This window comes from Brienomyrus brachyistius, chromosome 1 (genome assembly GCF_023856365.1).
Source record: "Brienomyrus brachyistius isolate T26 chromosome 1, BBRACH_0.4, whole genome shotgun sequence".
Classification (NCBI taxonomy): domain Eukaryota; kingdom Metazoa; phylum Chordata; class Actinopteri; order Osteoglossiformes; family Mormyridae; genus Brienomyrus; species Brienomyrus brachyistius.
The window spans coordinates 33192946-33220796 of record NC_064533.1 but is presented as its reverse complement, the minus strand read 5'-3'; the positions used below and the strand labels follow the sequence as shown (position 1 = coordinate 33220796).

The 27851-nt window shown below is 41.4% G+C and overlaps 2 protein-coding genes and 1 long non-coding RNA gene across 6 annotated transcripts; 1 reads left to right on the top strand and 2 right to left on the bottom strand.

The window, feature by feature from the left end:
- Positions 1–1246: 1246 nt before the first annotated feature.
- Positions 1247–11199, bottom strand: LOC125711598 (CAP-Gly domain-containing linker protein 4-like). 4 transcript variants are annotated; one of them, XM_048980720.1, is made up of 10 exons: positions 10825–11199; positions 10522–10660; positions 9385–9517; positions 4395–4517; positions 4031–4184; positions 3834–3904; positions 3562–3698; positions 2448–2599; positions 2259–2350; positions 1247–1674 (listed from the first exon to the last, which is right to left on the bottom strand). In XM_048980720.1, the coding sequence occupies exons 1-10, from the start codon at positions 10844–10846 to the stop codon at positions 1471–1473; spliced, it is 1227 nt and encodes a 408-aa protein (XP_048836677.1). In that variant the 5' UTR covers positions 10847–11199; the 3' UTR covers positions 1247–1470. The 4 variants fall into 4 exon arrangements, 3 of the variants coding, with proteins under 3 accessions (XP_048836677.1, XP_048836757.1, XP_048836841.1); XM_048980800.1 differs by having other exon boundaries at positions 10522–10633; XM_048980884.1 differs by lacking the exon at positions 10522–10660.
- Positions 11200–11453: 254 nt separating this feature from the next.
- LOC125711545 (Golgi reassembly-stacking protein 2-like) lies at positions 11454–18373 on the bottom strand. The gene is made up of 10 exons (XM_048980578.1): positions 18228–18373; positions 17424–17504; positions 16489–16692; positions 14767–14853; positions 14422–14552; positions 14211–14343; positions 13069–13192; positions 12876–12962; positions 12651–12782; positions 11454–12410 (listed from the first exon to the last, which is right to left on the bottom strand). Exons 1-10 carry the CDS (start codon positions 18288–18290, stop codon positions 12112–12114), a joined length of 1341 nt encoding a protein of 446 aa, XP_048836535.1. The 5' UTR covers positions 18291–18373; the 3' UTR covers positions 11454–12111.
- A 1398-nt stretch (positions 18374–19771) lies between these two features.
- Positions 19772–22123, top strand: LOC125711880 (uncharacterized). Its single transcript, XR_007383141.1, has 2 exons — positions 19772–20437; positions 21629–22123. It is a non-coding gene; the product is annotated as an uncharacterized LOC125711880 (long non-coding RNA).
- The last annotated feature ends 5728 nt before the right edge of the window (positions 22124–27851 follow it).

Here is a 27851-nt window from a genome sequence, read left to right as displayed (position 1 = left end):
TCCTCCCCTGGGCTGGACTCTGGGTGAGGAGACTGTTTGGGGCTTCGCTACACCGTGACTGTCCCGGATATGGGAAAGACAGTGAAGGTGAGAACAGCACGTTTCATATTGCATACAACCCGATATTTGCTCTGCTGCCAGTAATGAAACACATTAGCCATTGGCGTGAGTGACCAAAGATTTGGCTGTAGCAGTCCATGAATATTGACCCTGTGGAGCTCCTGACGAACAGTTTTAGTGTAAACGGGTGCACATTCAATTCTGCAGTGGGTTGGGCAGCTGTGGTTTTATGTTTTTTGGATACAATCCAGGTTAGTACCCAGACTTCCGTTTCAGATGGCTTCCTCTTGCGTCCAGTTACTCCTGTTGCATGTGGTCCATCCGTCGTGGTGGTATGCCGACATTACTCTCGATACCGTGGCTCTCGATCCCCCACAAAAACTTGCTGTCCTGAGCACAGATCATGCACACTAACAATTTGTCCTTTCTTTGAATTCGGTCTCCCATCATGTGTAGATTGCAATATTTTATGCAGAGCTGTGCTATTGCTCTGCTTATTCAAACTTCACATTCTGCTCTTACTGATGGAATGTGCAATCAGGGAAGATTGAGGTTTGACGTCTATACAGGCGCAGCCTGCTGACCAGACACCATACTGGTCAGTGTTTCGGTTTTCGTTGTCCAACCCCAATAGCCACGAAAGCATATTGCTCTTCAACTTCAGTTCCCCCCAGACCAGATTTTCAACTTTGAAAATACACATCATTACATTGTGATCATACAGTACTATTTTTATGTGGACTGTCCACCTGAACATCTGTTCACAGGAGGGCAAGGATCCAACACAGTCTGCAGATTTCCATGTTCAAACACACCTACTAAACCTGGTCATTAGCCGAGTTAGGTGTGTTTCAGTAGGAGAATCTGCAAACTGCGTTAGATTCTGGCTCTCCAGGACTGGATTTGGGGAAACCTGCTTTAGAGTTTTAAGTAGTATGCGGTGTGGCTCTGTGCCTCAGGCCGCAATGCCTATAGTCAGAAGGTTGCTGGTTTGAATCCCATGGCTGTCAGAGCGATGTCGCCCTTCAGCGAAGCCCTCAACCCCCGAATGATCCACGTACTGGCTGAACCTGCCTTGTTGCATGTATGGGTTTTGGATGCTGAATAAATGTGAAAGAAAGGGGACCATGGAACAGGTAGCTGACTTAGTATGGTCAGACAAGCAGTTGGTTTTACCCTCTAAATGTACACAAGTCAAACATTGGTTCGTTTATTCTTTTCTCTGAAATGTAGACCAAAATGTGAAAATGCATCAAAACATTTTCCAAAAAATAATAAATTAAAAACACTACAAGTACTGCTGGCTGTTTAAAAGCCGTGAGTCAGCACATCACCTTTTAAAGGTGTGTGGCACGGTAAGTCCCCTCCAGACCAGGCTGTCCGCAGACACTCTCGCCTCGTTCCCAACTGCTACGAGCTCCCGGAGCTCTTGGCACTTCTGGCACGGCTGTTGGCCACGCGGTGGACCTGGGCCGTCACGTTCATCTGCTTTGCAGTCCGCCTCAGCCTGCTCTTGGATCTTCTTGCGGACGACCCCACTCCATCCGAATCGCTGGAATCCATTCTCTCTGCGGGTCGAGACTGGGAAACTTGAGAGCTCCCTGGCTTTGAAAGCTGCCAATGGAAAGATGAAATTAAAATAGATGCCTTTAGCCATCTGGATACACTAATAAACGATTCCATTTTATTTAAGCGGTGTGATTTGTTCTTGACTTCTCCACTGCAGGGTCAGGACCAGTAAGTCATGTTACCATGTCTGTGGGTTCAAAGGCACCAGAGTTCCAGTTAAGTTTATATTGCCCTGATATTCACACTCGTGGGAATTTTACTTGCACAAAAATGTTCTGAAAGCAAAATGAAAAATGACTGGTTCAGAGAGATAAGCAGTCAGATTGTAGCAGAGGTTGGTCCAAGCAACTATAAGAGGCAGGACCAACAAATCAGATGTTTTGGTCCTGCTTCCTCTACAATCTGATTGGTTACCTCTTTGAACCAATCATCAAACATATGCAACACGACAGAACATTGGATGATGATGATGTGAGTATTGCGCCCTACAAAAAGAATTGGCTTCGAGCGTTCATTTCACTTAATTGCTGTACCTCGAACAGTTGTGAACAATCAGGTGGACAGTCTACATAAAGACTACTGTATGATCACAATGTAAAAATGAGGCCTGTTTCAATCAGAATATTTACCTTCTTAATATGGGACATTGTAGTGAAGGTGCCACAATTGGCCTTGCACCTAAAATATCTTGTACCGTTGAACATTCCATCATTTTCTCCACCTAATTAAAAAATAATAATATTAGCTACAATTGAACCATCATTCTGGTTTCATTAAGTTGGAACATCTGGTAATTGAATGAATGAGTAGGTTCTTACATGCTGTGTCTAACTCCAAACCAATGAACACCTCGCTGTTGCTCATGTTCTCCAAATGTCCAATGAAGCGGACCATCCCCTTCTGCTTTGTGTCCAGGACCACGCGGTCATTGAGCTTCAAACGATGTTTTGCCCTTGTGTGACACTGATGCCTATAAATCAGGACAGGTTACACTTAGCTGTAGGAGTAAAACAACCTTCAAATCTACAAGAGGCAGGCAGGCTGTTAATCACAATAGAAGGCTGCTTAACACAGGCAGTGAGTGACTGTGCACTGCACCCCACTTTGTGTTTTATAGCCACATTAAAATACACCACTGATGCACAACTTGGCCCTCAATAGCAAGATTCCTGCTTATTTGAAAGGCAATCTGAATAATCCTCCAATGACACCTGAGACAGCAGGAGCAGTAAATGATCATCTGAATCATTGTTTCCGTGTAACAGCAGGAAGGGCTCAGGTTATGAGCAAAAAAACAAAAGCAGTTAGACCTTAAGGTCCTGGGGTGGGTATCCGTGAATTACATGTCCCAGTGTTGGCAGATATGGTACAGAAACGAGTTATTGGGCTTTTCCACTGGCATACAGGAATCAGGCCTATACCACAAAGGTGTCTGGCCTATACCACAAAGAAACATGAGTTACACCACTTTTCCACGGCAGACTGGTCGGCTTGGTACAAGTGTTGCTTAGTTTGAAGAGTGACAGTGACGTTAAACTAAAGAGACGCTTATATGTCGTTCACACGGCGTACATCATGATTTATTATGTGCTGATTTCCGCTAGCGCGTTTGTCAGAACCTCTGCGTTGTCAGCATCCAACACTAGTGGGATTAGCATTTCGAATCCATTCCTGTTCTATTGCACTTTATTAAGGAGGATGTTAGAAATTTTCAAATTATATATAGAATTTGCCCTTTTGTCCTTCAGATAATCCTTGCATATCAATGCACCTCAATTGTATCTCTGTGCCTTTTGACCAATTGGTTGGGGGTGATACAACCAGCTCGATTTAGCCCCGCTTTTGTTCAGTAGGCAGTATTTATTCAGCGCAATATGGCTTAGATCCTGGTGGCAGTGGAATAGCACCATTGATGTACACACTGTACAGAACCTGCTCACTGCTGTGTCTGTCCCATGGCATATGGAGGAGTCAGACTCTGTAGGAGGACACCTCTGCTTCAGGCCAAGATCATCCAGCTCCTTCACAAGTCTTGAGTCTTCTTTTTGAACGCTGCGTGTGGTTTTCTCCTTTTCCACGTGATTATACGGAAAAGAATAGTACAGTAAAATCAATGGGTAGAGTATCAAAACTTGCTCATGGAGGACAAATGTTACAGATGCAAGATAAACTCTCTGAATAGCTTGATTCATGGAGTCACCTACCTTGTGTTTTTTGTGCAATGTATCTTCACCCAGGGATAATTCTTCTTGGGGCTTCTTTTCAAATTCCCTCACTAGCAGTAAATGGAAAAAAAAACAAAAACATCTGAGTGTAGTATAGTGTAGCATACAGCCTGATTCTCAGGGCCTATATTAAATGCCAAACTCAGCCCTGTCCTTATCGACAAAATCAAAGCTACCTTCATTGCTCTGTGCTTTCATTTCTCTGCTGCGGAGACGAGGGGAGCTGGGATGAGGGCGTCTCCTGGGGATTGTGGCACGCAGGTCCATGAGGGGGACCTGCAGTACTGCAGACTCCTGCTCATTCCACTGCACTAGTGGGAATACTGCAGCCTGCAGAGGCATAGCCAAACCAATTCACCAAAATGACACATCTTTGGAGTGTGAGGCAGAACCAGCACTAGGAGAACACACAAACCACACAGATGTGCATCTACAATCTGTGCAGTCCCGGTGCCACTAACCACTTAGTATATAAGACAATAGTTTAAAACAGCGACTTTCAACTGCCATTGAATCTGCTTCAGAAGAGAAGAAACCCACCGCTTTTCCGTGATCTGTTAGGATCTCGCGGTGGGGGACTGTAAGAGGGGGTAGGCCGCTCAGCGGGACACTGGGGGAGAGACTGCCCCTCCCTGAGCTGCATGAGGAGGAGAAGCCAGCGTCCTGTGGGGAGCAAATACGCATGATTAACCCATGATCTAACCATGACACATGCACTGTATATTAAGCCTTCAAGCTTCTCCTACAAGAAAAAAAAATTCATTAAGCTTAATTATGCCGAATATCATCATGAGTCACTTAATGGAATACATGCATTTTGTCCATTTCAATTCAAAGCTGAAAATACCCCGGTCAAACAAAAGGCCAAATACATAAGGAACTGTACAGTCATAACTGCAAGGTGCATCAGTGCATTACCATTCTTTATACTCTACAGCTGCAGTCGCAAATGCCTCAACCGTGAGCCACTAGTAGCTGGCAAAGGGACAATGAGTGAGTAGTGTCTGGCTGCAGGGCGACCCTCTCAGGCCCCTTCAGGTTCACACACGCACAAAACAATTTGCCACTTTCAAGCCTCACCACTCTCAGGACTCCACATGCAGAACAGAGAGTAAAAGAATAAAATAAGCAACATGTAACAATATTTCATGTATCCAGAATAAATAACACGATAGGTAATGCCATTGAGAATTTTATAACTAAATTAATATCCAGAATGCTTCAGATGATCTTCTGAATGATGAGTAAAATATTAAATATCTGGGAAAGACTTTGAAAAGTAATCGTAGACAATTGTTGATAATTAATAATGTTATTTCTGTTTTTGTTGTGTAGATTTTTATGCATAAACAGTAAAACTTTAAAACAAAACTAAAATGAATATATTAAACATTTAAATTTAGAATAGATTGACAATCACAGAAACAAACATCATTCACAAATATAGGGTGGGCCAAAAGTAGGTGTACAGTTTTTATTTTACAGAACTGACTGGGTCATGTTTAGTATCTTAGGTGTTGGAAATGTCCTCCATCAAAGCTGATACATTCCTGGAGCTTGTCTCTGACACTGTGACACACTTTAGCAAAAAAATCCTTGTTAGCATCAATCTCCACAAATGCTTGTGAGATGAACTCCTTCAATTCATGCACTGTGGGGTGCTTCCTCTCAAAAGCCTTCTACTTTACTACACCCCCCCACCAAAAAAAAGTCCATGGGTGTCAGATCTAGGGCTGCGTCAGTCGATGTAGTTGATGATGACGACGCTGAAAATGCATCGACATCAATATTTTAAATCGAAGTATCTTTTTTTTTTTTTAACTAAATTACCTTTATGATTTCTAAAATGCTTCAATTCATTACAGCTATTGTTTTCCTTTGATATCTCTACATAATTAAAGTAGTAATTCAGATTATCACTAAACTAAAAGGTGGTTTTACACTGTGCAAAATTCTAATGGTATAACACGGCAGGGCGAGCGCTATACACGAGCACCTGCGCCAGAGTACGTAAAACCAACGTGTTGTCCATTCATGTTTATTAAAGTACGATTAGTATGCAAAGCTTTATAATATCTTGTGTCTTTGTAGCTGCTAAAGATACTCATTATTAAGGTCATAAAGTTGTCTGCCTGCTATCGTAGAATCTTCACAAAGTGTTGGAAGTGTTCAGAAAAAAGTACTGCCGCATGCCCCTATACCTTGTTTATCTGCAATACCTCTTCTTTTAGAAGATCATGTGGTTGCTAAGATGACTCTTTCTTCACCGCCACATCACTGCTTATTGCTTCCATGATTTACCAAATCAGTTTCATGTTCTGCTCCGCTAATTAAATTTAACAAGCATAAAGATACGCCAAATTTATTCAAATTACTAACTTTTGGGCATCACAACATGCATCTCATTAATATTTTAAACACACTACTAATCTGCTTATTGAAATGTGGGTGAAAATAATGTCCATATAATACCCAAATGCTGGCGTCCATTAACTTAAACAATAAATTTGATTGTCTGGGGGAAAATTATTTCTTTAGATTAATCGACCAATCGTGCATATCAGCTGTGCATGTAAGTGGCAGTGCCAATGTTCACAGATCAGCAGTCAACAACGAAAAAGTAGAGGAAGAATAGCTGTTGTTGCTATGGTGAGCATACCGTCTAGACGTTATACCAAGGTGTACAATATTTTAAAAAGCAGCATTATTCCAGCATTTAGAAATATTGGCAATAAAATTTGCCAAGCAGGGTCCCAGCTAATTTTGTCATAAGGATTTCAAAATACTGTCGTATACCTTAGTATCACTGTAACACTGCCCAAGCCTTCACTAATAACTTTAACACTATTCATAAAAGTTTACCCGTTTCACTACACTGCTTGTATTTGTGCAAAAGTGCACTCAGAAAAGTGAAGTATGGCCTAGGCTTAAGGCATAGTACAGTATTTTGAAATAATTGTGACAAACCCCCCCCCCCAAGCACTTGGTAAACTTTATAGCCAAGACTTCAAAATGCCATATTCCTCAGTATAATGTCTGGACAATATAAAAAATTAGATATGTAGATACCTCTGACCCACCTCATACAGCTGCTTAGAATAACTACTACAACTATTCTTCCTCTGCTCTTTCATCATTGACCGCAGATCTGTGAAAGCCCATGGAAATTCCTAAACAGTTATCTTGTACGTGTGCAGTTGATGCGCATGGATGCATAATGTTTCCACTAGACATAAGAATCTGGGCTACATGTGCACCGACCGCAACTGTCTGCAGCCAAATCTGATGAAATTTGTGTCACGTTCCAAGTCCGCAATCAAAGGCGAATGTGGAAAAGTGAATATGAATTGGCCTTTACCTGAACCCTGCTGACACAGGGCAGAAAGCTTAGGCGTTTCTCAATACCAAGAATGAGAAGATCGTACTTGTGGTCTTGGCAAGACTGGTCTTGCTAACCTGCTTTCCAAGAATATACTTGGGGCGCAAAGAATCATGGGATTGGTCTCATTTGCTGAGGGTGTAACCAATGAATCCTTGATATTTAGGTGCAAGAACAACATCCAAGGATTTTTATCGTCCTCTGTACTTCTGTTCTTGAGAATTAGACTCGTCTTCAGCAATGGAAGATGACATAAAACAGGTACATGACAACACAAATACGGTCAAGTACGCATATTGAGAAGCACCCCGTGCTTAAACTGAGCCGGTTGCATCATTGCCACCTGATTGTCCAAAATACACAAAGACAAGAAAGTGATTTCCATCCATATGCACAGATTATGTAAAGGGAAAAGGGACATATTCTATATATTTTTAATTATTAGTAGTACAGCACATCGTGATGTATTTATGTGTTCCGGATAACTCGGATCTTGTTGTCATGCCCGGCTCGTCCGATCCTCGTCTTTGCCACGCCCCCTGATTATCCACATGTGCTTCCCTGATCTTGCCCAGCTGTGTCCGATTATTTTAGCCCAGTCTTGTCTATTTCAGTCCATGTCCTGCCTTGGTTTTCGTCCGTCATTGATGTTAGTGAGTCTTAGTGCTGTTGTGCCGTCCTGCCCTGCCCGTACCTTTATTAAATCTCCAGTTTTCCCCGATCCTCGCCTCCTTGCCTGCTTCCTGCCCGACTGTCTGCCCGTCCGCTTTACCAGTGAATCCTGACACTTGTGAATCTACAACCTACTTAAAAGGCTGAACGGAATGGATTCATAATGCAAATCTTCACAATCTAATGCTATTTCCAGTACCATTCAATGCAAAAATAACACGGTGTTTCACACAGATGTGCTAGCGGAGATTTGCACATGATAAGTCATGATTTACATGATGTGAACAGTAAACAAGTGTCTCTTCCATCACTGTCGCTCTCCAACCTGGCTACGGCTATACCAAGCTAACCCATCTGCAATGGAAAACCAAAGCAAGCTGGAATTGGGCTCTATTTGAGGTACAGGTTGGGTACATAAAAAAAGAAATGCTATTTTGTATAGCATACTTTTGTCCCGTATACCCATTTTACATCATCTTCCATTGCCGAAGTCTAATGCTAATAACGCATGTGAGGAGGATGGCAAAAATTCCTGGATGTCGTTCTTGCGCTGTGCCAGATATCAGTGATACATTAGTCACACCCTCGCCAAATGAGACCAATCCCATAATTCATTACACCCCAAGTTCGTTCTTGGGGGGCAAGTTAACAGGACTGGTTTTGCAAAGAGCACAAATACGATCTTCGAATTCTTGGTACTGAGAAACACCCAGAATGCATTTTACTGTCATCACTCCCCACGCCCCCAGTCATCAACTTGAGGTGTTTCTCAATACCAAGTACACCAAGATCGTAATTGTGGTCTTTGCAAGACTGGTCTTGCTAACTTGCCTTCCAAGAATGAACTTGGGGCGCAATGAATCGTGAGATTGGTCTTGTTTGGCGAGGTTGCAAGCGATGAATCCTTGATCTTTGGGGCACAGCAAGAATGACATCCGTGGATTTTTACCATCTTCTGTACTTCTGGGGTGAATCTCAATATGTGTAGTTGACCATACTTGTGTACTCATGTTTTACATAATCTTCCATTGCTGAAGACCAGTTCCCATACTAAGAACACAAGTACATGAGGACGGTAAATATCCTTGGATGTTGGTCTTCCTCCACCCCAAATATCAAGGATACATCATCTGCATCCTCACCAAAGGAGACCAATCCCATGATTCATTGCGTCTCAGGTTCATTCTTGGAAGGCAATTTAGCAAGACCAGTCTTCCCAAGACCACGAGTACGGTCTTTGTGTTATTAATGTTGAGTTTCACCCCTCTTCTTGGATACTGGAACTTGTTTTCGGCAATGGAAGATGTAAAATGAGTAGACAAGAATAGTCAAGTACTCATGTTAAAAAATAGGCTTTTACTACCACAAGACTCTTCTCTTATCTATGCCCACCCCAGAGAAGTCATTCTCACTACATATAAGGTTGGAGACCACTTTCTACGGTGCATTGTAAAGGGCTGTTTGTGGTGGGCAGCCCACCTGCATGACTGATAGGGAGGGGGTGGAGCAGGAGGAGGAGGTGCTGGCCTGTGCACTGATGGAACGAGCTGCTGAAGGCATGTTCCTGAGGAGCTGGATTTGGGCCTGTTGTGCCTCCACGATTCTCTGTAAACTGAGAGGAGGAAAGGAATTGTAAGAACCTCGGGGTACTCCTTAATTTTGTAGCTAATTTTTATAAGAGAAATGTATAGTGGTTTATTAACAGATGTTAAGCAAAATATCTCATTAGAAAGAGGTCGAATGTATATCTTCATTATTAGCCTAAACTCCACAGCTTCAATAAACCAAAAGTATTTCCAAGCTCCGTGTACATGTATAATGCACAAATAAAACTGCTGCGTTTAACCCACATAAATAAAATGTTCTTATTAGAATCAGTTTGCTTTTGGAAAGAATTTAAGTCTTTAGTACCCCCCAGCGTAAAATACTTACGCAGTAGTGCAAAATATAAATGCATGCAATAAACTGGTTAAATGTAAGCGAACATCGCCAAGACAAAGGTCAAAATACCAAAAGGCCGGGTTTTTCAAGTTACTCATAAACAGACTAACACTCGTGCGTATATGGCAGCGAAATCCTGGAAAGCAGATCAATAACAATCCCGTTTCAAATTTAATTACCCCTTTAACTCGTTGAACGCCCGTACATAGCAGGTTAACTCACATTCCACTCGCTAACCTCTGTTTAACTTAGAAAGTTAATAGTTCGCATTAACCGAGAAATCATAAATCCACTCAATTTTAAGTCACATGGGTAGGTTAGATACGTAGGTTAAAAAAACACTACAAAAATGGTCTTACTACCACAGTACTGTAAACTTCTGTGTCCTACAATATAAAACCAGAGATTATCAAATAAGAAATCGAATAATTTTAAGAGGCATTTGAACGATTACAACTCACACAAAGAACTTCTAATTTGATGCGTAGCAATGTATTCTTACCTACATATAATAATAATACATTGTTTTTCTCTATAGGGGTTGCAAATTTCCCGTATAAAAAGCGAAAGTTAAAAAACTGGGAGCCAATAACTATTTCTATTGGAAAGAGTCTGGTCATCGTCTCCAGCAGGACACCAATTTGCTTTGCAAAAAGGTGAAAGACGAAAGCTTACCGCCGATTTTCTTTTAGTAATTCCGCAACGCTTGAGCATAGATGAACGGCCCCCTTCCGTGCACCGCTGATGACAATGGACACAGCCCTGGAGGCGATCTCTCTGTCCCCCTCTACACAGCCCGGATCAGGACAGTACTCTTAAACACACGCACACAATCCCAAACATTAGACATCAGAGTTTCTACCTTCTTGCGCGTTAATTATTTTATTGAAAACGAAATGAAAACATTTCGGTAACTGCAACGCCATTAACAATCGAGCCATTAACCGAGACTGATATATAACTTTGCTGATATCATACCTGCTGTGCTGCTAGAGTCCATATCCGCTGCCTGTGATTTATTCTGCTTCCAATTGGAGGTGGGAAGATTGTTTATCGCCTGTTTAAAGGTGCTTTCCAAATACTTGGCCAAACATACCTGCCAGCCATATTTTAGATAGGTCTGCCAGTCTTTCCTGTTTCCACTTCCGAAACTTTAAACCTGCCCCACTAAACCCATTAGCGACCCTGTAAGGTAGTAGTGCTCAGTAGTCGGGGAAGGGGGGGCTCGTTCCCCTGGTCCATGCGCCACTGCCCAATTGCTTTCGTGTTTTCAGTTCCGCCGAGAATACAGGTTAACGACTTTATTTGTAGGTTTATTTGGTCTTATAATCGATTCTGAAATTAACTATAATTTAATAATTGCTACTACCATTTCCAGCTAATCTTAAAAAAACAAATTTCAACAAATTATTTCCATCTAATTGTAACATTTTTGGAAAAGAATAAGTGCGACATAACCTGGTGCTGTTTGTACCATCGTACATACCTTTCCATCTCTTGCAATTTTTTTTTATTTCACATTCCCTCTGATAAATACTACGTGGAAAGATTACATTTGCATACAGATTTCGTCTTCTAGACTGTATTAACCAAACGCATTATTACGATTATTGTAAAATGTCTTACATTTATTGCAAGAATATGTGAAGAGGAATCTTTTCCCATGTGGTCAAAGGCGCCATCCCCTGGTTCGTTAGTGATACAACAAGTTTTTTGTTAACCGTCTCACCTTAATGCAGCACTAATTACATCCAAATTCGTTTTCAACAAATTGCACCGTAGTTACGTATAGGGGCGACGTAATAAGCTTAGCTAAAAAGAAAAACGAATAAAAATCTAGGTCCCCTCAGGACAATAAACAAAATACACATACCTGCATTCATGCTAAAAATCAACAGCTTGGACAGAAAAGTTTAAACAAAACAAAAATCAAATTGAACATGATAATTCGGCATAATAAAGAAAACCAAACCAACAAGTCATTGTGAGTGGAAGAAAAGTTCCTCGAATCTACAACTCGTAACAATGCTGGATATCAAATAAGGAATCACTGGGCACAAGAGTGGGATTGAAGCTGAACAGTAATTGGCTGCAAAATCTTGATGTACGTGCATGTTACTATCCCGTTCTTTACCTCTTTGCGGTTCTCATCCCTATGTAACATGCATGAAGTGCCATATACTCTACAATGATGTGGGCTCGTGCAGACGTCCCCTGCTCAAATAAATATGGTAGAAACAGCCAGACGAGAATGGGACCGTGTCATTATGAAGACTCCGAGGTAAATAGTGTATCTGATGATATGGTTTCCGTTGTAACCATCGTGGCTGTGACCAAGTCCTGGTTGGTGAGTTTGGGAGGAGACGCTGCATCAAGGAAGAGGGCAGGAGTCAGGCCGGCGGGCGCTACCCCCATACTCGAGCTGACTGGCTGAATGAGGTCTGATGGGGGGAGCGTCAAACCAGGAACCAGCTGACGGAGCTGAGCAGGGGGGACGGGGGGAATAGGCAGAGGGGGCATGCCGGGTAGGTTCAAGGGGGGCAAAGAGCCAAGTGGGGGTAAACCTGCAGGACAGCCGGGGGGTGGGGGGTATATATGATCAACAAGCGCAGTTTTAAAAACACAAGTGTAAAGTAACAAATACTGGAACTTTATGACAAACTGTGACACTACCTGACTATTCAAACTGTGTATTAATATAGTTGAGAAGATGAGCACCCCTCGGCTTCAAATATTAGTGGACATCAATAATAAGCAATGTGCAATTATGAAACAGCACTGCTCACACAACGAACAAGCCTTACCTGTGGTAGATGGCGGAAATCTGGAAATTCCACGCAGAGACGGTAATGACACTCCACTCAGGTCGGATAAAGTGATATTTGGATTTGGCAAGGGGTTATAGGGAGGAAGGCCTCCTGGTAACGACATTAATCCTGTGAGGGGAAAAAGGGAGAAGATGACACTGTAAAGTCAAACCACACTTTTTATCGCCTCCTCTCTGCAGGTGCGGACGGCTTGTGACTGACCAGGTATCGTGTTGGCAGAGCTGACTGCAGGTCCTGCACTCAGTGAGGCGGCGACTTGCGTTGGTAAGAGCGGTACAGTCGGGACACCTGGCACACAAATGTGGGGGGGAGGGGTTCATAAAACAGGAGTTATTTAAATCAGATTAGAGCTATGGAGAATACCCCTCCCTCATAAGGACCGGAGAGCCGCAACCTGTGTGAAGAGCACTGGGGATGGTGGGCGTGGCCGTGCTGACTGTCAGGCGAGACAGGTCCTTCTCCAGCTCCATGGGAGCAGATGGCACGGCGGGCGGGGGGGTGACGGCAGAGAGCTGCACCTGAGGGGGGCGGGAATGCCACCTTTGATTAATGGGAAAGGTGAGAGCCGGTTAACCAGTCAATTAGTCACTTCAATCACAATGTCGTCGGATGCCTGCGACCTTCTCCATGCAGATCTGCCCAGATTCATAATGAGGGTTTTGTAACTGTCCTACATCAAGGGGGAAATGGTGGCCGTTTTTAGAAGGGGTAAAAATAGGAAGTGAGGGAGAAGCCGGCATATAGGCAGCATATGGCACATAGAAAAGCACCAGCTCCTTACCCTCCCCACGCTACAGATTTGGATGATGCAAGTCATGGGTCTGTTATGCAAGACAACAAAAAAGACCACATCTTCTGCATGCTCCATTTCACTGTAGTTTTCACAATAAGTAAATTCCGGAAGCAATGGGCACGAGGCAGGGAACACCCCAGGATGGGGGGCCAGCCCATCGCAGGGCACACTCACACACCAGTCACTCACACACCATTCACTCACACATGCACACCTACGGACAATTTAGCAAGTCCAATTAGCCTCAGCATGTCTTTGCACTGTGGGAGGAAAACAGAGTAGCTGGAGAAACCCCACGACGACATGGGGAGAACATGCAAACTGCACACACATGACCCAGGCGGAGACTCTAACCCGGGACCCAGAGGTGAGAGGCAACAGTGCTAACCACTGCACCACCCAGCCAGAAATAAAGAAACTAACCCCCCAGACTTTTATGTGCTTTTCCATGCTTTAGCGGTACTCACAACATTTGAAAAAACAGACAATTGACTACATCCTCAATACTCACGATCATCTTGCTTTCAGTGTGTATTGGACACTTACTTTCATATTTTATTTATTTTGCTTTATTTCACATCATCATAAGCAGTGTATTTAATATGATTATTGTGATAATAGTACTTGGCTTGTTTGCGTTAGCATGCTCAGAGTACTCCATTACCATGACCGACAATGCACCAAGATGGCGACACAAGGCGACTGCGTAATACTATTGCAACCCTCCTGTAAGGAGGCCTTACCTCTGTAAATCCATCCTTCAGAGGGCTAGCGGGTTCGCTGGGAAATTGGCCTGGGAAACTGATCTTCTTCCCCTTCTCAAATGGTTGGGTTGGTATCCTGTGCAGGTAGCCGTAGCCAATGCCACAGCCCAGGCTGCAGAGGGGAATGAGTCATCAGCCTAAAGACATTCGCAGAGCCGGTCGGGCGAGATGTCCAAGCACTGCGACATACCTGCCTTCTCCTCCCCACACGCTGTTCGGGGTTATTACTACCTCACGACAGTTGTCTGTGTCAGTATTGTACACATAGAGTTTCAGACCTTTTCCCTCATGGTTTTCAATGAGCGAGAAGAGGTCCTCTGACTGCAGGATTGAAGAAACAGAGAGCGAGCTGGTGGTGGGACTTCAGTAAATGTTATTACTCCTTATAAACAATGATACTTCTTATAAAACCGTAGTCTTTTTAAATAGATTGCAGAGAGTACTATTTATTACCACAATTATATACTACTGTAACATCTTTAATAATTTAACACCAACGCATAAAACAAATATAAAGATGTAAAGCCAGACAGACCTCATTCATTACTGTGTCAGCTCCAATAATATAATCCGTGTGTGGCCTAAGGCCAGCCAAGGCGGCTGGGGAGTTGGGCTCCACTTCCTGGCAAGAAAAGAACACAAACAGCTGACGTTTTACATTCTGACTGGGAAAAAACTACAGGGCAAATTGGTGTTAGCCAGCTGCATGCTCGCAAAAACATTCTATAGAGATGCACCAATCAACCAGCCAGGGACTGGAATTGGCTGATTTTCAGTGTGCTTGGCCCGGACTGAACCGGTCCGCTTTACGCATGCACCACATGTCATACACACAGTGGCGCAGGCAATAGCCTCACAGCCACACGTTAGCATGTTGTTAGTGTGGAAGTTCTTCACTTTGAGTGAAGAAAACAGAGCTTGCAATTTGTGATGCATGTAAAGCCACAGTAAACCATGGGGAAACCACAACTAAAATGCAGTGACACACTGGAGGTAAATTTTAAACTGATTATTAAACATATACTAGATAATCTTGGGAGCGGCATGGTGGTGCAGTGGTTAGCACTGTTGCCTCACACCTCTGGGACACAGGTTCGAGTCTCCACCTGGGTTACATGTGCTTCAGGGATAGGCTCCAGACCCCCCTCCGCCCCGCGACCCAGCAGGATAAGCTGAACATGAATAATCATTAAAACAGCATAGGTTTTTTCCTATGAGTAAAATGTTTTAACAAATCTTTAACTCTCTGCACTATTATGTCCATATAGTATGAAGGTATAAAAAAGCCTGATCTTCTTAGCAATGTAAGAACTGCATGTGCATAATATGTGATCTTGGTATGAATATTACCCTGCACCTATTATGTAGATATTTGTAACCTACGGAGTTTTTAGACGAGTTTAAAAAAAAATAAATAAATAAAAAATAGAAAAAAGGTCAATGTCGTGTTATCTGATGAATTTAAATATATGGGAAATTGATACAAGTAACTGACATTTGTTATTTAAAATTGCTGCTCCTGCTCTCATTTGGTAAAGTAAAATACGTCACACAAAGTTGCATGTGCAGCAATCTCATTTTCGGTTAATTCTTAGTTGTACCTCTTTCCAGTCACAGAGCACTTTATTTTGAGGCTTAAGTGAGAGAAGATCCTGTAACTTAGTGTAATTTAAGGGAAATTGTAAAGTTTAACAATTCATTATAAAAATAAAATTTTGCATTGAAAAAAAATTGTTTTTTCTTGCGAACTTTCAAGACATACAAACAAAGAGGACTAAGTCCAAATTGTGTTCATTGGGCTTTCATTTCCTGTCCGTGACTTTTTTTTTTCCTGCATGCCAATTCTGCCTGGTACGACTTCTGGCCGCTACTCCCGCCGCGCAGCAGTGTAGCGTGCGTACTCCCAGCATCCTAGTTCTTTGTATTGCATATACCCTTAAAATAATGTTGAATAACGACTTACGAACATTTCAAGTTACAAACGGCCATTCAAAACGCATCTCATTTGTAAGTAGAGGAGCGTCTATATGCCATCAATTATAGTTCTAAGAAAGAAAATCGGAATTGCCGAAAATCATCAGGTCACACTTGCCAAAAGTAGCAAATTGGAATCCATCGGTGCATCTCTAACATTTAGTACCGTTACTAGTTTGCGTGAAAAAGATAGATACACAAAATCATAAAAAGACAACCCAGAATCCCAGCTGTCCTTCAAGACCGATAATCTCCTTGTCATTGATTACAAAATTGCACTTACAAGAACGTGCCAGACATTTTCATTGGCTCCCTCGAAGCTGCAGAAGCGGATGCTGACTCCCAGGAGCCCCTGCCCCCCCCACATGTTGCTGGGGGTGATGGTGGTCTCCCTCAGGTCCAGGGTCTTGCTGCTGTACACCAGCATCGTTACTGGCTTCTCCACATTGACCTTCAACAGGTCTTTCAGTGTATCATTATCTTTGTTCTGTCCAAAAGCAACACATATCAAGAATAATTAGATGTATTTGCTCGACTGAAGCTTCTATCCAAATAACCCATTTTAAGAAGTTAGTTTTTAATTTGCCAAGTACACCACTATAATACCAAACTCATTACACGCTTTGGTTTTTCCTCACACACACAAACATTAACATACCTCGACAGATTTTTATTACACAAATTACAGTAAATTTTACTATCCTTAGCATTTCTAGCTGAACATGCATATAAAAAGGAGTTTAAGCGATTTTGAAGTTTATTAATTTTTAAGAAAAAGAAAGGTTTCTCTTTTGGTGACTGGGATTAATCAAGAAAATTGCTTAGTCTTACAAGCCTATAGTGCAAGGTAAATGAGGAGGCTTTAAAATGGGTGTACACTCAAGACACCACCTTCATCATGCCTCTAAAGATGCATAAAGGCAGTCTATCAGGGCAGGGATTCTGACCGCAGTTTTCCTTAAGACATTTACTAAATGCTACTGAAACAAAATCTATTTAATTTTAAGGATAATAATTTTTTTCCACCTTCTGTTTCCTCTATACAAGGTGGAAATACTACATCCTGCTTGTCTAAGATGCTAAGCAACACAAATTTTGACTGACTAATCACAATAGTGCCAGAAAAAAAATCCCTTAATGGATCTGAAAATGTTTATCGATACTGTGAGAGTAAACTCAAAGCCAGTGATTTAATAACATATAATAAAGAATGCAGACCAATCTTGTGCTATTAATAGAAACAATGAAGTCAAAGAAGGGTTCCAGTCCCGCCCGGTGTCCTGGCGAGTTCTCTTGAACCTGTAAAGAGAAGTGATCATAATTAAAAGTCAGCCAAAAAGTAAAATTTCGAATTTTTTTTCACTTGTGGATTTTTTTTTTTTAAAACCTAACTTGGTCGCTTAAAGAAAAGAAAACAAAAGTACGGTATAGTTTAGTGAGACGCAACTTCCGAACTACCATTATGTTACATATACATATTTTTCAGTTTAATATCAAAAGAATTGGCACTATTCGTGCAATTAAAATCACCACAATTTAACGACGTGTAGTGTAAAATTCATTATCAAATCAGTAGTTAACTTAAGTGGCTGAAAACCTAATTATACCACGTTACTAGGAAGAACATAACCTGTTAATGGTTTTGATTCACATAAGACGCATACAGCTATACTGGATTTGTGTTAAATATTATGTTGACTAAGCCAATATCGTCCGTATCAGCATAAAAACTAGGTCTTGCCGAAATTACTACCTGGATTTAGCTAGGTTAATAGATCGTTAGGATACACCTCAGTTTCCAAAACACTTACTTAGCATGCTGGCCGTGGATTATTACGGTTACAAAATAGAACACATTCCATTAAACGTACAGCAAATGACACATTTGAAAACATGATCAATACGAATGCAGCTCAAAACGGCATGCAGCATCACTAGTAGGCCGCGGTAAGACCTACGTCCTGTTTGGCCAAATTTAATCATATTTAATAACAAGGCCCTGTTAACATCAAAGCTGCTTACTCTGAGGATATGATAACCCTCGGACCCTCCACCAGGAATCTCGACACTCTGCGATCCCCCCATGCCTCCCAGAATTTAAAGCGCTTATGATTAGATGTATCGAGCGCTTCTACTATTGCGTTATTTGAGTGACTCTTGGTGGCCACAATAAGCAGCTTCCGGTATTAGTTTTTCAAAGTAAAAGTCTAAAGTCCAAAATATTCTGTAACCTATATAAATTAAAAAGACTCTACGTTATAGTGTTTTAGAAATGTAATGCAATATATTCATTCAGGTGATATCACTTAATATAAAAGTATTTATAATCTTAAAGTATTTTTCACAACCATTTACCCTGGTGAGTCTGAAGCATACATTAGGATGCACAGGGCACTGGGCAGGGGATGCATTGAACAGGGTGTAATACACAATCACACATTATGGGCAATTTAAAAACAATAAATCCATGCTTTTGGACAGCAGGAGGAATTCCAGTAGGAAATCCACATAAACACAAGGAGAATATACAAATTCCACTGTTGTTCCACTACGCGTACCTTCTACACACCAGGCTTCCAATACAACACAAGTTTATGCCACCTACAGAAGTTCCCTGATGACTCCTCCATTGAGAGGTTCATTTAGTAAGAGTATAGGAGGCTAGTTTAGGACCATATCTTGTGCAGGGAGAACCACCTGCAGCTCCAGCTCAGCAGGAGCAGTAGTTGCTGGTACATTTCCAGCATGCCAAGAAGCCGCTGAAACTAATCACAATATGAGATGATAAAGTGGAGGTGGTGAGTTTCTGGAGTAGCTGGGGGTCCATCTGAACAATAGACTGCACTGTGCAGACCACACAGTGGTGCTGTACAAGAAAGAATGAAGCAAACTCCACTTTCTGAAAAGCATAAGTTATTTTATATGTTTAGCTAGGTACTATAGATATCCATCCATCCATCCATCCGTCCATTTTCCAAACTGCTTATCCTACTGGGTTATGGGGGGGGGGGGGGGGGGTCTGGAGCCTATCCCGGAAGCAATGGGCATGAGGCAGGGAACAACCCAGGATGGGGAGGCTAGGCCATTGCAGGGCACACTCACACACCATTTACACACCATTCACACACCATTCACACACACACGCTCCTAATGCAATTTAGCAAGTCCAATTAGCCTCAGCATGTCTTTGGACTGTGGGGGGAAACCGGAGTACCTGGAGGAAACCCCATGATGACATGGGGAGAACATGCAAACTCCACACACACGTGACCCAGGCAGAGACTCGAACCCGGGTCCCAGAGGTGTGAGGCAACAGTGCTAACCATCATGCCACCCCTACTATAGATATTTCACCAGATAACTCTATAACAAGTCCCTTGTTGTACTAGCAAAACAGTTATTGTTAAAGGTATTGGCACAGATCTGTCATAATAAGTCACCTTTATATTGTGCCTGAAACGATCAGTTATATGTACACTTTTATTTTTGCATACATAGTCCGGAAGTTAATAAAGAAACCTAATGACCGGATGTTTAATTGAACTACTTCAGTTCCGGTACAAACTTACATTCGTAACACGTTTGTTGCTACGTGGTATTTCGGTGTTGTCTGAAAAAAATGTTGCTATTGCGCAGTTGTTTTCCCGAAATGAGTTGCTGGAGGTTACACATATGGCTTAATAAGAACCGCCAACTTGATGCATAATAAAGTGCGTAGGATTTCTTGTCAATTTACCGGAAAAATATATTTTCTAAACGGCGTTGTTGTTTAGATTGGATTAACACGTCTATGTTCAGAAATACGTTACAGTGTAGTGTAGAAATACCAATTTTCCAGTAATGGATCTCGTGAAATCCTATAGTTGACAAATATCTGGCACAAGGTACGAGAATACAAACGATCACACACACTCCAGGAAATTTAGGAAGGTCAGTTTGCCTAATTGCATGTTTTTGGTCAGCTGGAGTAAACTGAAATACCCACGCAACGTGCAATTATACATACAGGTCTGTATGGGAACGCGGGAGGTGAAAAGTTAAAGTACTTCCTGTAATTACGATTTAAAAGAGATTCGTCATTGAATAGTGACCTGAATTGTCATTTTCATAACTGGTAATTTTAAGTAAAAAGCAATGAAAAAAAAGAGTAAAATAATACATTAACCAGAATATATGGCTTCGGTATTGGATCACATAGTATTTTCTGCGCTATTGATGGACGACGAAAACAGGTCTAATTCACATTTGTCTGTTCATTTACGTGTATTTTCAGTTTAATGTGCCTGTCATAGATGGGGATATTGTTTTTTGGAATAATAGACAGTAATATCTGTTTTTCCACTCTGTTTCCCTCTGAAATCATATTTCATTTACATTTAGTGAAAATGACAGGTTTGGAATATTCTGTCATGATGGTATTAAAATCCACTGAGATTTTTGGCTTTTAGTGGGAGATAAATTGCTGTATGTAATGTATAAGACATGAAGTTGCTGTGTTAAAATGAAAGTTATAAGATTTTGTGACTTTTCAAATGCGAGAAGTGAATTACTGAAGATGCATTTTACCTCTGGAAGTGCTGAAATCCACAAGTTGTAGTTTTAAGTAAAACTAAGTAATTGATGTAAATTATTAGTAAGTGCACATTACATTTTTTTAATCAGCTAGTATGCAATTTTGTTGTCAGTATAAACCCACCCAAAATCCAACCACTATTGTGAAGTCATCTAGGTGCTCATAACTTTATATGAGTAAGATCTGTCTGATGAACATTTGGAAACGTAATATTATGTTATTTTACAAGGCATATTGTGCTATTATGTTATTATGGCGTAACAACTGGGCCTAGTAGGTATCACTGTGGTCAGAGTACTAAAGGGAGTAGGGGTTGATTGTCCAATTAAGTCAAAAAAGCATGTAGCATATGCTACCATCCACTTAAGTCTGGTGTATATGTGCTCTTCTGCTAGATACACACTGGGGGATCGATTTGCATAAACCAAAAAAGCTCATGGGAGATCCCTTTGGGTGGAGTGACACCAAAATATGGGCGTGTGGCATGTAAATGACCCTTACGTGCATTCTGCCACTGACTTATGCACTTTTAATTTCTTGCACTACAGGGTCTATTCTCACAGCAGGTGTGTAAAAAAAGCGCTTACAAAATTACACGTTTCAGTTAAGCGTATTCTCCCCACATCATCGCAGACACACCCACCTCACTTAACCCCTAAAAGAAGGCACGGCCATGCAAGAAGTATAGTTAATTCATCCAGCAAGAAAAGGAGGTTACGCCCTCAATGATTTTGCAAACAAGCAAAACGTAGAAAATATATGTAGGAAGTGTATGTATGTATTTGTGTTGAAATATGGGACAAATCATGTCCTATATTGGTTCAAAATGTAGTGTTCCATGATCCACCAGGAAACCTGTGATGTATTCAGTTCCAGCCAGCTGAAGTACGTGAAGATGAGGAAAGAATATTCTGGTCGTCTCTGTCTGTCCCAGTCTCACTGGAGCTCAAGTACATGCACTGCGTCTTAGGATTTCAAGGACACACTGCTTCCGCTGAACCTGTTTTTTTACTCGTTTGAATTGAGTGACAGTGAACCTGGACATGAGCACATGATGCACTGGGTATAAGAGGATAACACCCTGTATGGGATAGCAGTCACTCATTCATAATGGGGAGATGTCCCTAGATACTGAAGATGGCTGAGGCTGAAGATGATGATTATACCTGACAGCTGTCACAATTCCTTAATTGACAGTGATGATACCATTCAACAGTCATATTGCCATATATTGGCTTGTTTCCTTCTAAAGGAAATTACTGTGGTCAGTGTGCATGGACTTTTTAGCATGACAGTTTCTTTTGGAAAATGTGATTTTTCCTAATAAAACAGCATGCGAAAGCACTGCAATATGTCCTTCCCATCAGGGGTTCAAGCATTATATTTGCAATTTTCTTTTAAAGTAAAATGAATCCCATAAACTCTGCTTCTGTCAGGATTCTAGTGTGAAATTAATGGGGTGTCTTTGAAGAAAGCCCCCCTGGAACAATGGTAGACCGTTAGTGATGCTCTAAGAGGTAATTCAGAGTATCATAACTGCCGCTTCTATCCCATTGCTTAAATCATACATATTATAAATGTATATTCATAATAAATGGATCCATTGTTTACAGGACAATTAATAGTTCTGTTTTATTAATTATTGTACAAAATAAAATGTGAGATAATAATCATCATAGGTTTTTAAAATCTAAAATGCATGATAATACATGTATTCAATAGACTGTTTCTTTTTCTCAGTGTCACAGACTGTTTGAAGAAATGGGACACAAAGACCCATGATTGAAATATCTTTAGTCAACTGAAAAAAAAACACATCAGCAATGCACAGGCATAAAAAATTCCCCGCTGAAACATGCAAAAGCACGAGAGAGTGAAAGAGTGTAAGCACGTGGTAGGCATCTGAACACGGCCTTTTCACTGCCCTTCACATTGCGTTTCTCCCCCATCTTCCTCTTTCCACCTGGCATGGCAGCAGAGGTCTGTAACCTTGTTGGTCCCACTGATATTCACACACACATGGAATATATATGTACATTTGGAGTGGTGGGGGCCTCCTGGCTGCCAGTGAGTCAGGATTGTGGCTGACAACCGGCAAAGCAGAGCCCACGCGAGAGACGGAACCCACCACACCATCACCCCCCCCCCCCCCCCCCCACTCAAGTGATCGTGTTTGACAGGAGAACATTTTCACCTCATCAGCTCTCTTTGTAGATTTAGTGCTGACGTTTGTATTGTGCTTAAATGTTTCACAGTGACAGAAATGCTAAGATATTGCCTTCAACGTACTGTAGTTATTTTTTGCCACCAGATCGGTCTTGGTATGTGATACATGGCACTTCATTGGTGGGTTTTCTTGACTGCTTGCTTCGCTAATTTCTGAAACTGGAATAATCTGAGCTATAGCAATGCATAATCCTGAGTGACCTGTTTACTAACAGTGACTAATGTGACCCTTGCATGCCACTGTGATTATGTGAAACAGAAAGGATTTAGAGACAACCATCTGTAAATTTCCCTCTTGTCATTACATCAGTTGAAGAATGATAAAAGTAAGTGTCGATATTTATTACGTGACTAGTTTGGCAGTAACACCTTTGGTACAGGATGGATTTGCCCCATTGAAAAACAAATGACTGAATTAATAGACAGCGGTTAGTAAGACAGTTCCATGACTTTGTGAATGACCTTATTTATAAAGAGAGTGGAATAGAAACTCAACATTTTGCAAGAGAAATTAAGGAGAGGAGAGGAATGAAAAGGTGAAATTGGAGAGGCAGACGTCGCTACGTCATCCAAGCCAGAGGTATAAGGACCAGTGTACTGTGTGTCAGAAAGAGTACGCTACACCCCACACAGACAAAGACCACGACTCTGGAAAAAAAGTACACTGCCCCCCCACACAAACATTGAGTCTGAAACAAGTATTGTACACCCCACACAGACAAACACAATGATTCCAGAAAAAGCACACTATACTCCGCATAGACAAACATGCCATGATTTGAAAACCACTATATTCTGCACCAAAACACACTGAATTTTATATTAAACAATTTTTCTCTCTGTAATGATTGTGCATCAGGCTCAACCCACCTGCACTCCTAACCAGACGGTCAACAACATGGCAAACACAGACATTTTAATCACAATGTAATTTTTACAATAGACAAGGTATTCAAAAACATAGGCTACTATACTTTTCTTCAAACACATTTTGCACATGGACATAGACGAGTTTTGCCGCAAATGCATTTGTCCGTGCATAGACAGGCTAATGATCCCTGCCCCACACACAAACACTCTTAACTAGCTGCTAGTTTTTTTTCCCACAAACTTATTATTATACAAAATAATTATTATGCATCTTTATGTTTATTCCTGGGGCGGCATGGTGGTGCAGTGGTTAGCACTGTTGCCTCACACCTCTGGGACCCGGGTTCAAGTCTCCACCTGGGTCACATGTGTGTGGAGTTTGTATGTTCTCCCCATGTCGTCGTGGGGTTTCCTCCGGGTACTCCGGTTTTCCCCCACAGTCCAAAAACACGCTGAGGCTAATTGTAGTTGCTAAATTGCCCATAGGAGTGCATGTGTGAGTGAATGGTGTGTGAGTGTGCCCTGCAATGGGCTGGCCCCCCATCCTGGGTTGTTCCCTGCCTCGTGCCCATTGCTTCCGGGATAGGCTCCGGACCCCCCCGCGACCCAGTAGGATAAGCGGTTTGGAAAATGGATGGATGGATGGATGTTTATTCCTTGCAAAGCCAAAGAAAAAGACACACTATACAGACAAAGGTATTGGTCCATTACACCCACAGGAACATTTATGACATCCCATTCTAAATCCATAGGCATCAATATGGAGTTGGTCCCCCCTTTCTATCTATAACAGCTGCCACTCTTCTGGGGAGGCTTTCCACAAGTTTTTGGAGCGTGTCTGTGGGAATTTTTGCCCATTCATCCAGAAGAGCATTTGCTGAGGTCAGGCACTGATGTTGGGCATATAGGTCAGGCTTACAATCTCCATTCTACTTCATCCTAAAGGTGTTTGATGGGGTTGAGGTCAGGGCTTTGTGCGGCCAGTCAAGGCTTTCCACAACAAACTCATTCAACCATGTCCTTGTGGACCTTGTGGACTGGGGCACAGTCATGCAGGAACGTGCAGAGTTGAAAACATAGAGTTGTCTAAAATGTCTTGGTATGCTGAAGCATTAAAAGTGCGTGATTTTATACACATGTGGCAATGAGTCAGACTGAAACACCTGAATTCAATGATTAAGAGGTGTGTCCCAGTACTTTTGTCCATATAGTGTATGTTTGCAAACCAAGTATATGTAGTGCTTACACAGGATGTCCACCTCACCGTTGAAATATGAGAATGATTTTTTGTTTTTCATTTTAATTATAGTATTTACCAAACTAATTTACATTTATGAGTGTTTATAATATACACCTATCCCTCATTTTAAGGAAAAAAAGGGAAATTATTTCATACCAATAGGAAACATAAGCCAAAGATTGATTGAATATCTGATCCATCCATCCATTTTCTATACTTGTTTGTCCTATGAAGGGTAGATTGGGTCCAGAATCACAGATCCTCAAAGCTACAGGAGTAAATGCAGGGAATAATTCAGGAAAGGGTGCCAACCCATCACAGGGCATATCTGATGTCAATTTGGTTTATCATTACATGCTTTATATGAAAATACTCAGCACTTAATGATTTTGAGCTTTTTAGCCTGCCTAATAAATGCATGTCTGTGTATTATCTAAGGTGCATTCAACAACCTTTCCAAGGCTGAGTCAGAAGAAAGAAAGAATTCCAGCTGAATAAGGCACATAAGCAGGAGAGGTGCAGCACATCTTCAGCGTTTGGCATCCCACACTCTTGCCACTGCCCTTTTGATCACAGAAAGACAGGGAGCCAGTCATGCTTATCATACCCGAAAAGGCCAGCTCTGGGATTAATCAGCGAGTAACAATGCTCGTAATTGGGATTGATGGGCTATCTGATCGGAGACAGTGGTAACAGAGTGATGTGAAGAGCAATCAGATCTGAATTTCATGCTCGGCAACAAAGACCTATTTTTAAATATTGTCATTTGACTGGCAGATTGTATCTAAATAAAGTAGGTATTTAAATAATTATAAAAAGAGTTCTTATTCATTCTGCCAGTCAAGTTCCTGAATTAAATGTATTAAATATGTTATATTTTCATATCATTTGTATCTCTATAAAAGGGAAAAGCTATTCATTTGTATCTATCCAGATATTAAAAAACACAACAGGAATGCTGATTGAGAATGATGTTCTTAAATTACAGAATCGCAATAACCTTCAAGCTAACCTAAATATATATTGTTCTGATGTTTTGCTGAAAAGCAATTAAGTATTTCTCATCTAGTCGATGATGCATGTGAGAGCAGAAAACAGCATGCAGAATCAAGTGAGCAGCATGAAAGGAAAATTATGAACTTTAAGGTGACATTTGTTTCCGGTTACTTCCAGTTTCTGTATATGTACTACGCCACCCTCATTTTGGCTAATTGGAAACCTGGTTCATGTAAAGCATTGCAATCTGGCTCCTCCATTTTCATTAACTTTCAATTATTTTCAAGGGCTTGAAACACCTGCTTCCAAATTAGCTTTGTAATTACACATCAATTCAATTTAGACCAGACAATATTATCATCATTGACTGGATGCAGATATCTAATTGCTCTCTAGGTAAACATTACTTTTTAGGGAACTGTCAGGACCAGAACAAAATTCATGCGGGTTACCAGAAGGAAATCTACTATCACATGATTTTATGAGAATTACTTAAAACTTGCATGTACCTCAGTACAGAAAATAAGTTACATTTTGTCAACAATGGTCAAGAATTTCATGTAGTTGTGGGTTTTAATACCAAAGCTCTAATCACAGACATGGAGATGAGCTGTATGACCCTAATGGCCGACGCGCATGCGTGTCTATATTCCATATTCATCCGAGACTCACATGAGCGAAACCTTCAGATTATGACCAAAATAGGCCATAATCCATCAGATTTTATTATAAATGTTTTAAAGGGCAAAATAACGAGAAGAGGCTGTGTAGTTAGGGCGAGGGGTGCTGGTGGGGGGAGAGGACACTCGGATGGGGGATGATCAGCCAATGATGCCTCTTTCCCCGGATGATTAAGTTGAAGAATGGAGACTGACTCGCAGACAGGTGTGGGAAATTGAGTCAGGAATAAGCGATCGCAGGGGATTCACAGGGAAGTACTTTTATTATAGGCAAATGTGGAAAGTTTTCTTTATGTACCTCTTTTTTTGCATTAATGTTATCATTTATTTTAACTTATACGGTGACAGATTTTCTATTTCCTGCGAGATTTCATAAGGGAAATGGTACTTGTGGACTACTGAAAGCTGTCTCAGCTATGAGATTAGATAAAAGCACCATCATTCATACTGCTGGATGCATTATATAAAACATAGAGGCACTATGCAGTACCTGCCATCTGGTTTCTTTTACCAATAGTAAATCCATCAGTCGATTACAATAATAGGTGTTATAAGCTGCTTGTAAAACTCCGGATCACTATGCATGTCCTCTTTAGATGCAGGGGCTTGGAACTGGGGAGGACGGGGGTGACGTCCTCCCCCCACCTCAATATTTAATGAGTTCATTCATTGCTCCAATAAATAGACCTTTATACAGCATTTAAATATAATCAAACTGTCTCCTGTACCATTGTTTAGATGCATTCACAAAACAAGAGTCACTACATTAAGTTGCGAAAAACAGTAACTGCTTTAACATGATGTGACTGGTAAATGCTGAGTCACAATGGTGTTTGTAGACACAGACTGGGGAGACACAGACTTCCAGGAGGGGGTTAGTCTTTCTTCAGTGGAAGACCAAGAGCAATGGGGGTCTTTTGTTTTCTGGTATAAATTATCCCTAAAGCATGGCTGCTTTCCATGGCTAACCAAGCCGATCACACAAAATTGAGCACACCGCCCCCTGTCATTTGAATCAATCTGGGCCAGCATCTGTATCCCTCTCTGCTCGGTCTACAATA

What these genes read in the sequence shown, in the direction of transcription:
- LOC125711598 (XM_048980720.1), bottom strand. Translation starts at nt 10,846, where the DNA reads ATGGACTCTAGCAGCACAGCAG. An exon ending in GGACTCTAGCAGCACAGCAG is followed by an intron (nt 10,661 to 10,824) that starts GTATGATATCAG and finishes CGTGTGTTTAAG; the next exon opens with AGTACTGTCCTGATCCGGGC. An exon ending in ACAGACACAGCAGTGAGCAG is followed by an intron (nt 2,600 to 3,561) that starts GTTCTGTACAGT and finishes CCTGATTTATAG; the next exon opens with GCATCAGTGTCACACAAGGG.
- LOC125711545 (XM_048980578.1), bottom strand. Translation starts at nt 18,290, where the DNA reads ATGGGGGGATCGCAGAGTGTCGAGATTCCTGGTGGAGGGTCCGAGGGT. An exon ending in CTGACACAGTAATGAATGAG is followed by an intron (nt 14,553 to 14,766) that starts GTCTGTCTGGCT and finishes TCAATCCTGCAG; the next exon opens with TCAGAGGACCTCTTCTCGCT. An exon ending in CCCCAGTGCTCTTCACACAG is followed by an intron (nt 12,963 to 13,068) that starts GTTGCGGCTCTC and finishes TTTGTGTGCCAG; the next exon opens with GTGTCCCGACTGTACCGCTC.